The sequence below is a fragment of the Saccopteryx leptura genome, chromosome 2 (assembly GCF_036850995.1).
Source record: "Saccopteryx leptura isolate mSacLep1 chromosome 2, mSacLep1_pri_phased_curated, whole genome shotgun sequence".
Classification (NCBI taxonomy): Eukaryota; Metazoa; Chordata; class Mammalia; order Chiroptera; family Emballonuridae; genus Saccopteryx; species Saccopteryx leptura.
Window position 1 is genome coordinate 356,869,144 of NC_089504.1, and position 10,928 is coordinate 356,880,071.

The 10,928-nt window shown below is 52.4% G+C and overlaps 1 protein-coding gene across 1 annotated transcript; it reads left to right on the top strand.

Annotated features, from left to right (window-relative positions):
* The first annotated feature begins 98 nt into the window (after positions 1-98).
* Positions 99-1,049, top strand: LOC136393782 (olfactory receptor 4D2-like). Its single transcript, XM_066366432.1, has one exon. It carries the CDS (start codon positions 114-116, stop codon positions 1,047-1,049), a length of 936 nt encoding a protein of 311 aa, XP_066222529.1. The 5' UTR covers positions 99-113.
* The last annotated feature ends 9,879 nt before the right edge of the window (positions 1,050-10,928 follow it).

Here is a 10,928-nt window from a genome sequence, read left to right on the forward strand (position 1 = left end):
GAAGTTGACCATCACATGGACCTGGACAGCTTGGTTTAGCCCCTGAACATTAAAAGTGACTTCATGTCTCTATGCTCGTGGTTCATTTTCCTTAGGTGTATAAAAAGGACACCATGGAACCAGGGAATCTCACCCGGGTATCAGAATTTGTCTTCCTGGGGCTCGCACAGACTCGGGAGCTCCAGCTTTTCTTGTTTCTGGTGTTTCTGTTTGTCTATACGACCAGTGTTTTGGGAAACCTCCTCATCATGGTCACAGTGACCTCAGACTCCCGGCTTCACACCCCCATGTACTTTCTGCTTCAAAACCTGGCTCTCTTAGATCTCTGTTTCTCCTCGGTCACTGCCCCCAAGATGCTGGTGGACTTCCTCTCCGAGAAGAAGACCATCTCCTACCAGGGTTGCATGGCCCAACTCTTTTTCTTCCACTTCCTGGGAGGTGCCATGGTCTTCTTCCTCTCAGTGATGGCCTATGACCGCCTTGTGGCCATCTCCCGGCCCCTCCATTACGTCACCATCATGAACCCTCAGCTCCGTGTGGGGCTGGTGCTGACAGCGTGGATGGTGGGTTTCGTCCATTCCATCAGCCAGCTGGCTCTGATGCTCCCACTGCCTTTCTGTGGCCCCAACGTCCTGGATAACTTCTACTGTGATGTCCCACAGGTGCTGAGACTCGCCTGCACCGACACTTCCTTCTTAGAGTTCCTCATGATCTGCAACAGTGGGTTGCTGGATGTCATCTGGTTCTCTCTGCTCCTGACCTCCTACTCGGTGGTCCTGGTGATGCTGAGGTCCCACTCGGGGGAGGCGAGGAGGAAGGCCGCTTCCACCTGCACTGCCCACATCATTGTGGTGTCTATGGTCTTCATCCCAAGCATTTACCTCTACGCCAGGCCCTTCACCACCTTCTCCATGGACAAGACTGTGTCTATCGGCCACACGGTCATGACCCCCATGCTCAACCCCATGATCTACACCCTGAGGAACCAGGAGATGCAGGCAGCAGTGAAGAGGTTAGGGAGACACTGGCTGGTTTGTAAAAGGAAGTGACAATGCGTAGGTCACTTTTCCTTGGCTTTGTTTTTCAATAATAGAGTCGACAGAGATTTGTTGCATCTGTGTTCTTCATTGTTTGTGGGTACGTTATGAGGGTCGTTGTAGAACTGAGTTTTGAAACTAAGCAACTTACTCAGATTTTTAGGAAAAGGAAAATATCTTTGTTTTTTATTGTGATGTATGATTTGAATATGCCTGTGATAATACAGTATATTACCATGGAAACGTTCAGGAAGGTCCCTCCCTCCTTTCTACCCTCTTGCTAGACAGTTTTCTTCTGTGACGATAGCATTTCCCCATAAGAGCAGTTCTATTTTCTGTACATTGACCCTTTCCCCGCATCCCCCTTTTGGCCTTTGTCCAGAGTGACAGAGAGACTGCAGAACTTGGAGACTTAGCTCTAACTGGGGAGCCCTTGTTCCATTACCTATAAACTGTGACCTTGAATGAGCCACCGAACTCTCTTGGACTCATGGATTCTTCTTCACCGAACCGGCATAAAATGATATCTGTCCCTATAATCTCACAGATTTGTTATAAGATTCAAATAAAAAAAATCCAAAGGTGTTTTAGCAGTGGGAGCATCAGAGTCAGCTGGCTGATGGAATGGATGAAACCCACCATCCACGCTGTCAGCACCAGCCCCGCACGGAGCTGAGTGTTCAGGATGGTGACGTAATGAAAGGGCCGGGAGGTGGCCACAAGGCGGTCACAGGCCATCACTGAGAGGAGGACTATCATGTAACTCATAGAACCTAGGTAAGGATTATTGTTATTGTTGCTCTTGTGCCTGGTATTATCCTCTCATCAGTTGAGTAGTGTTTTGGGAGTAGGAAAGAAATTCTTAAGTGCAGTGAGGGAGCCATGGAGAGGGTGGAGGCTGAACTCCAGAGGGGCTATAAACTTCCCCACGAGTGAAACAGGGGAGGGAAAGTGATCATAAATTCAGGGCATGTCTCTGCAAGACTCTGACCACTTACTGCTCTTCCCCTACCCACCCCCACTTTCAGACTCAACACTTCTTGCCAACAGGAATGGGAAGATCCATTCATTTATTCATTTGTTCATTCATTATTTGTAAATGTGCATTCGGGGGCTGATGCAGTAGTTTATAGGAAGCACTCTATAACAGTTTGTTGACTCTACCTCTTTCCTCCCCTACATTGATAGATATCCTCCATATGTCTCCCATCCATCCCATTTCCCTCTTTCTCTTTTACACTGATTTCTGCCAGTTCAGGCTTTGCATCCATCTGGGTTTCCCCCCAGTTCACTGGTGTGTCTAGTTTCCTCTCCAGCAGGACCTCCAGGACACGCACCCATCATATCTTTCTTCCCTCATCAAACTGGGGCTTTGGGGTCAGGTTGGAAATAGGTTATCGTTAGAGTTGTGAGAGGCTATGACCCCAACTAGTTTAACTAAAAAGACAGGGCTTGTTTTACGGCTGTAACGTCGAGTTGGGTGAAAACAAGCTGTCTGGGCTGACACAGTGGTCCCTCCTCCTCCCTCCTTCCCCTCCCCCCTCCCTGCCTACGCAACCACCTGGACGTGGCCCAGATGGGACCTCAGCCCCCAAACCTGACTCTCCCATTCTGCCTTCCACAGCTGACTAGCTCAGTGCCTCCTGGTTCAAATTCCGAAGTCTTACAAGAATAATCTGATTGGCTGAGGTTGGGCTATGTGTCCCATGCGGCTGAGGGACATGCAGGTCGTGTGGCATAAGCGTAGCCATCCACGCTCACCATCCTCTACCATCCTCGTCCTCCATCCCTTACCTCGCCCCTTCAGCAGAGAGTGTGGTAGGGGACTGTGTCCAGAGAAGGAATATGCTGGTGAACAGACCCCCTCAAACATGTCTGTCAGGAAAGGAACAATCATGGCACCAGGATATCCAAGAAATTGAATTATGTTACTTATGTCCAGACATTCATGTTTTAATTCATTCATTAAACTAGTATGAGTGGGTACCCCGTCAGTGGCGATGCCCAGTGGGTCAGGTCCCCCTTCACTTATGTCGCTGATTCAAAGCCGGGTCGGCCTTATCTGCAGGTCGTGCTCCCCCTCCCACACCCCCAGTCCCTGCTCCCGGGAACTCGCGTCCTGATGGAGACGGTGAGATACAGCTCTCACAGAAGGCCCAGGCAGGAGGGGAGGAAAGGATGGGTCCTTGCCCTCAGCTGACCCCTCACCTGGACCTGTCCGTCTCCCGTGTGCTCACCAGAGATGCCCTGCCTCCAGAACACTTCTGCCCATCGCTGACTTTACTAGCAGATTACAGAGGTCAAACCATTGCTCAAGGTCACACCGCCAGGGTGGTACTAGGCTCCCAGGCCAGCTCTCCAAGGCCCCACAGTCCGTTTTTTCTGGCCTTGCTAAAAACAAAACACTCAGAGCAGCCTCTCTCGGGAGTCTTCCGCCCCGAAACATGTACATACATACATGTACACACGTGCACACGCTCCTGGCCCGCCCCGGCCTCTCACAGAGTGGAGTCACTGCAGTTTGAGGTAAGCCCCTTCCCCGTGTGGACCTCACTGTCCTTGTCATGAGAACAGGTGCAAGGACCCCACCCCCAGGCACTGCTGGGAACAGGAGCAGGCCCACCAGACCCTGCACCAGGGGTCCCCAAACTTTTTACACAGGGGGCCAGTTCACTGTCCCTCAGACCGTTGGAGGGCCGGACTATAAAAAAACTATGAACAGGCCCTGGCCGGTTGGCTCAGCGGTAGAGCGTCGGCCTAGCGTGCGGAGGACCCGGGTTCGATTCCCGGCCAGGGCACACAGGAGAAGCGCCCATTTGCTTCTCCACCCCTCCGCCGCGCTTTCCTCCCTGTCTCTCTCTTCCCCTCCCGCAGCCAAGGCTCCATTGGAGCAAAGATGGCCCGGGCGCTGGGGATGGCTCTGTGGCCTCTGCCTCAGGCGCTGGAGTGGCTCTGGTCGCAACATGGCGACGCCCAGGATGGGCAGAGCATCGCCCCCTGGTGGGCAGAGCGTCGCCCCTGGTGGGTGTGCCGGGTGGATCCCGGTCGGGCGCATGCGGGAGTCTATCTGACTGTCTCTCCCTGTTTCCAGCTTCAGAAAAAAATGAAAACAAAACAAAACAAACAAACAAACAAACAAACAAAAAACCAAAAAAAAAACTATGAACAAATCCCTATGCACACTACACATATCTTATTTTAAAGTAAAAAAACAAAATGGGAACGAATACAATATTTAAAATAGAGAACAAGTACATTTAAATCAACAAACTGACCAGTATTTCAATGGGAACTATGCTCCTCTCACTGACCACCAATGAAAGAGGTGCCCCTTCCGGGTGTGCGGCGGGGGCCGGATAAATGGCCTCAGGGGGCTGCATGCGGCCCACGGGCCGTAGTTTGGGGACCCCTGCCCTGCACCCTGGTCTGTAGCAGCGGTCTCCGTGGGGACCGTTGGGGCTGAGCAGATAAAGAGATCCAATCAGGCCTGTGGCTGGAGGCGCCACGGTGGCTGGGGGACGGTTTTTGTGAAAGTGGTTGCAGAATGTTGAGGTTTTGAGATGGCCAGAGGAGGGCGGGAAAGAAGTTTCTTGGGTAGTGCAACTGAAAGACAGCCAGGAGGGAAGGCTTGCTCATGGCCTTGGGTCTGGGCCTCAGCCTGGCAGGGCCAGTCTCTGCAAAGACGTCCGCTGACGCAGGGCTGGCCCGGCCCAGGGCAAACAATGCCCCTGACCAGAATCAACACGTCCTAATGGATGTACAGGCACAAGCCCAAGCCCTAAGCCTGACCCAAGGGCTGTGATGACAAGGTCATAGCAGATGCGTCCATTGCACAAATACGTACCTAGGGCCTGCCCGGCATTGTGTTAGGTGCTGGGACCTCAGTGAACAAGAGAACAGGCATGCACCTTTTCCGTGTAGCACTCACCGACCTGAGGGAGCTGTAGCTTCATCAGACCCAACCACAGAAATAAATGTATGGCTACAGTGATGTGAAGTTCTCTGAAAGGAGCTATAAGAACAAGGACCAGGAAGACCTAGCCATTTGAGTTGGGTCATGTAGGGCTGGGAGAGGAAAGTCTCCCTGTGGATGACATCTGGAAGGTCACTAGGGGCTGCCAGCCACGAAGGGGGAAGGGTCAGTATGGTTAAGACCCATAGTGGGCAGGGTAGGCCCATTTCAAGAACTGAAGCCAGGGGGTTTAGAGGGAAGAGGACTAGAGGGAGGAGATGGGGCCCTGGAGGGGGCGGCGGCCGGAGCCAGACTGTGAGCCTGGAGGCTTCTTTCCTCAGGAGAAGCTGCACGAGAGCCAGGAGGGTTGGCAGAGGGAACAGCCTGCTCATGGGGCCAGTGGCCAGTGGTACCCAGTCCCCCAGGGCCTCATAGTCCTGTGGTCACTGGGGGGGGGGTTGGAGGGCTGGATGGTCAGGGCCCTGACCCCCGAGGATGCCCCTAACCTTTCTTCTCACCCCTTATTTGCAGTGTCCAAGCAGCCCGACCTCCTCTGTCACCCTGAGCGGTCTCTTTGTTGTGTCTCATTATGAACCTTTTCTCCCTACGCGGCTCCATCTTGGAATCTGATATCGTCATTTCCCTTTCAGAGGAAGAGCTCTCCTTCACGGCACCCCAACCCTTGTGGTCCAACCCGGCCCCAAGCCAGAAAGCGTCAAACGGATGCGTGTTTATTACAAGAGGTCCTCAGGTCACAACACACTTCCATTCCTGCAACAGTGAAGTAACTCGAATTTTGGTACAAGTCACTAAGTCACTTATCTATCCTACACAGCTGTAAAATCATCATATAAAACATAAAGACACAACTAACCTACAAAAAAAGGAAAAGGACATAAACATACTATACTGTACACTGTACTGTAGTAACGAAAAGGTAAAAAAAATTAGTGTAAAAAAATTCCTTACCTTATTCCTGTGGTTGGCTTGCACACTGGCAGGGGCATTGCAAGGTGGGAGAGAGTGCCTGACCCGGCAGTGGCGCAGTGGATAGAGCATCGGACTGGAATGCAGAAGACCCAGGTTCGAGACCCTGAGGTCGCCAGCTTGAGCGCAGGCTCAGTCTGGTTTGAGCAAAAAAAAAAGCTCACCAGCTTGAGCCCAAGGTCGCTGGATCAAGCAAGGGGTTACTTGGTCTGCTGAAGGCCCGCGGTCAAGGCACATATGAGAAAGCAATCAATGAACAACTAAGGTGTTGCAACGTGCAATGAAAAACTAATGATTGATGCTTCTCATCTCTCCGTTCCTGTCTGTCTGTCCCTGTCTATCCCCTCTCTGACTCTCTCTCTGTCCCTGAAAAAAAAAAATGTGGGAGAGAGTGACCTATTGGGAGGAGGAAGCTGGAGAGGCAGGAGAACCTGCAGAAGGTGCTGGAGATACTGGGTCAGGTGAATCAGGGTTGCCTGAGGAACATGCAGGAGATGCTTCTACCTGCACTACAGGTGTTTCATCTCGAGAAGCAGCTGATGTAGAGGGTTCAGGACCTGCCTTTAAGAAGGCCTCTCTGCCTTCTTAAAGAATTGTTCCAGGCTCATCTGGAAGGTTGATGACTTCTTCTCTTCCAAAACCTGCCTATAGCATTGCAAGGCATCCATAACAACTCTGTAGACCTTACTGAATCTCAACGCTGGGGTCCTCAGCCTGAAATTTTGCCAACCCGTCCTCTACCATAGAAAAACCTTCTGCCAAACCCTTCAACCCATCCTCTACCATAGAAAAACCTTCTGCCAAACCCTTCAACCCATTCTCTACCATAGAAAAACCTTCTGCCAAACCCTTCAACCCGTCCTCCACCATAGAAAAACCTTCTGCCAAACCCTTCAACCCGTCCTCCACCATAGAAAAACCTTCTGCCAAACCCTTCAACCCGTCCTCCACCATAGAAAAACCTTCTGCCAAACCCTTCAACCCGTCCTCCACCATAGAAAAACCTTCTGCCAAACCCTTCAACCCGTCCTCTACCATAGAAAAACCTTCTGCCAAACCCTTCAACCCGTCCTCCACCATAGAAAAACCTTCTGCCAAACCCTTGGTAGTAAATCTCTTGGGTTCTGGGGTTTCTCTCTCTTCCTCTTCAATCGGCCACTTCTCCAGCTGAATGAGGTCCTCAGCAGACAGCTCCTCTCCACGTGATGCCCGTAGCTCTGTGACATCCGTGGTGATGGCTTTCCTCTTCTTTGAAGCACTGCCATCTGAAGACTGACTTTCATTTAGGAGCCATGATAAGGGCCAAGAAGTCGCCAAAGCAACACAAACGAAACACTTGGCTTTTAACAGTCCAACATGGCATAGGTAAGCGTCCTGGGGAACACCAACCCCTCACCCCTGAGCTGTGCTGCTGCTTATCCTTCCCCCGCTCAGCCGAACTAGTTCGCCCACGTAGTCCATAAGTACGACACTAACAGCTGTAAGCCGAAACACTCACGTCTCAATTTTTAAAAGTTTTTATGGGAGAGAGGGTCGTAAACTCAAAAGGTTGTATGTCGAGATTGTCGTAACCCGAGCGCCCCCTCCCCCGTACTTATCCTTTAATGAGCACTGTGTTCCATGTGGAAGTCAGTTCCTAGGGACACAGTGGCTCCCTGAGATACAGGCATTCGCTTCAGAGTAAATTCCAGATCGTCTGGGTTCAGAACCACCGGAGCTGGCGCTGGCCACGCCTCCCGCCTTGCATCCCGGTGGCGCATTCTTGCCTTTAAACAGCAGCTATCCACAGCGATGACACAGAAGAGATGGAACTTGATTTCCTTCCATTCTCTCCCACCATGTGACCATTTGGAGTTACAATCTGTGTTTAACATTTAAAACATTGTAACAGAATGCAAACTTCTAAGTATGTATATAATAATTTTTAAAGTGCAAATTTTACTCCATACACGAACATTTTACTGAATTTTAATATCTTTACCAGAGAAATGTACTTTGTTTAAAATTTTTAATTGTTTACTTTAAAAATACAAATCAAGAAAACAGAAACTGTAATGAGATATTAAGTATTATATTAAAACCATCAATATGTTGGCAGTTTTCCCCCTTCATTTAGGACACATTCATGTGATTAAAAAACACTAATCCATTATTCTTTTCTTTGTTATATTGTAAATATCTTATTATTTCTTTACTGGCATAATTATATGTACAAAGTGTAATACAAGACAGTGTTCATGCATTTCTTTCCTGTTCATTATTATTATTTGTTTTATATAATGAGCATTACTGAAGATAATTTTGTTGTGTAAAGAAGAGATATCAAACAATAATCTTCTCCCAGTATCGGATCCTCCAGGTTGCCAATGGGCAACCCTTAGCCTCCCTAAGACGTCGGAAACCTTTGCAGTGAGGCCCCAGGGGCATAATAGAAAGCCCAAGGCGGGGGACATGCAGGGCCCGGGGTCCTGGCCCACAGCCCTCTTCTGATCTCTGGGTCTGGTGACCCTGACCACAGGAAAAGCAGGTGTCAACGCTGACCTCTGTGAGACCAGGCAAGGACTCCACATGTCCATGCCTGCTCCATAGTAAAAGTCATGGCCAGAGAGGGGGCCAGTTGCCCAAACTGGAGAGGCCCTGAAGGGCTTCTCTATCCATCACTGTCACTCCACTCGGTTCCCAGTGGCCCTGGCGCTGGCAGCTAGCACGCCCACTCTGATTTTTGAGGCCTTCCTTTCTTCCTTCCTTCTTTTCTTCCTTCCATCCTCCCTCCCTCCCTCCCTCCCTCCCTCCCTCCCTCCCTCCCTCCCTCCCTCCCTCCCTCCCTTCCTCCCTCCTTCCCCTCCATCCTCCCTCCCAGGCACACAGGGCTGGATGATCTACAAGGCCCTTGCACTCACTGCTACCCGCCCTTCAACCCTGGAGGACAGCCTGGCGTGAGCGCAGTGGAGGAAGCAACGAGGAGAACAGGGCTCAGCCATAGACATTGTTGAGCGCCTGCTGCGTGCCAGGCACTAGGGTAGCGTTCCGCATGTATTGCTATAACAGCTCGAAGTCACACAAAGTAATGACCTCTATTTGACCATGAAGAGACAGGCTTAGTGGCTGAGGCACTTGCCCAAGTGGATGAGGGGCTAGGATGGGACCCAGGCCAGTTCTTAGTCACCTGTCTGTACTGCTCCTGCGACTCCCAGAGGGAGCCGTCAGTCTGGCAGAATCAGCAGGGGCTGGAGGCAGAAGCAGGGGAGCCGTGGAGGTGGGGAGGGTGTGCAGGGAGGGACGAGGTGTCCGGAGCATGGGGCAGGGCCCTGTGGCAGGGCGGGCAGCAGAAAGCAGGCTGAAGGGGCAGGAGTCAGGCGGCAGACCTAGCGGTGCCTTTGGTCTCCTGCCCGCTCCTCTGCCTGCCAGTCCTGCCCCAGCCGTGCCCCGGGAACCTGCCCTCCACAGCCTGGCCGCACAGGGCCCCTCGCGGTCCCTTCCTATCAGCGGTCCCTTCCCCTCTCATCAGCACCCTGAACAGTCAATGGGCCCCCCACCCAGAGATCCACTAACATGGCAGGCGAGGTCTAGAGGTCCTGTCTCAAACTTGTCCCAATAATCCGCAGCAGCCCACAGTGTGACAAACCCTTGCACAACTCACTATGGATAAACTTGAGTCCTCTCGGAGGGCAAGCAGAGCTCACTCTGAGTTTTTTTGGGGAGAGAATACCCTGGCTGGTGGGCGCCCTGCCTTCCAGCTGCCTGGGGGACCTAGCTTCCTGAGGGAGCACATGTGAGGAGCAGGCTACCATTTCTTAAGTCTCTCTCCTTTATGAGGTTCGCTGTCCCCGTCTCACAGGTGTGGAAACCGAGGTCCAAGGGATGGTGCGATTTACTGCGAGTCAGCAGGGGCACGTGCACTTCTGGCAACCCCACGGTGGCTGCGAGTCAGGCAGGGGCTCGTGCACTTCTGGCAACCCCACGGTGGCTTCCATCCAGGGCCCGTGTCACCGGGGAGGGCCCCAATGCTGAAGATAAAGATAAGATCAGGGTCCAGGCCTTCAAGTGGAGCTTGTGAAAGGGGTTGCTGAAGGAGCGATTTCAAGAGCAACAACGGTCAGGCCGGGGACGTTGGTGTGGGAGGAGAGGGCGGTGGAGGGCGTGGGGCTGGGCTTGGGTAGGTTTAGGGGGTGGGAGACAAGGACACCCAGAGCAGCCCTGCTGGGGGTGCGGAGCAGGTCCGGGGTCCACTGTGAGGGAGGGATGGACACGTCCTTCTGAAGAGGGGGTGAGGACAGGCAGCCTGCAGAGCTCGGTGGGGGTGGCTCAGGAGCGGGTGTGGAGAAGTGAGCGCGGGTCTGCAGGCAGGCCAGGGTGGGGTCCAAGCGAAGGGTCAGCGGGCTCATCCAGTGGCCGGACCTGCAGGAGGGAAGACAGGAAGGTGTGAGAGGGCGTGTCCCCCAAGGGAAGACTGACTGGGTGTTCTAGCCTTCAGATGTGGCAGTAGAGGCTTAGCCAAGGTCGCATGGGTAGTGACAGAGTCAGATCCAACCCAGGTGGCTCTGAGTCCCTGCAGCAAGCCCCCTCTGAGGGCGCTGCCGCTGATCAGCCCAACAGGAAGTCAGAATTTATCCCAGCCACTCAGCGCGCACCTGCTACTGCTAAGCACTTAATTTGTGGAAAAGCACCAAGCCCAAGACGGGTCCCCAGCTTTTATGGAGGCCTGCTATGTACCATTGCTCTGCTGGGTACTTTACTGTGACATCTCACTGTGTCCCCCAGATGGCCCCATGCAGTAGCCCCCTTAATTTTCAGGTCCTGCCTCAACCATTGCCTCACCCTCTACTGGCATCTTGGAGAGAGCTGGTAGGGTAGGGAGTAAGGGGGGGGGGGCTGAATCATTAATCCTATATCATGCATTCACTCAACAAACATTTATGGAGAACCTACTGAATGCCAGGCTTTGTGCTGGG

Coding starts and splice junctions, on each gene's coding strand:
- LOC136393782 (XM_066366432.1), top strand. CDS start 114: ATGGAACCAGGGAATCTCACCCGGGTATCAGAATTTGTCTTCCTGGGG.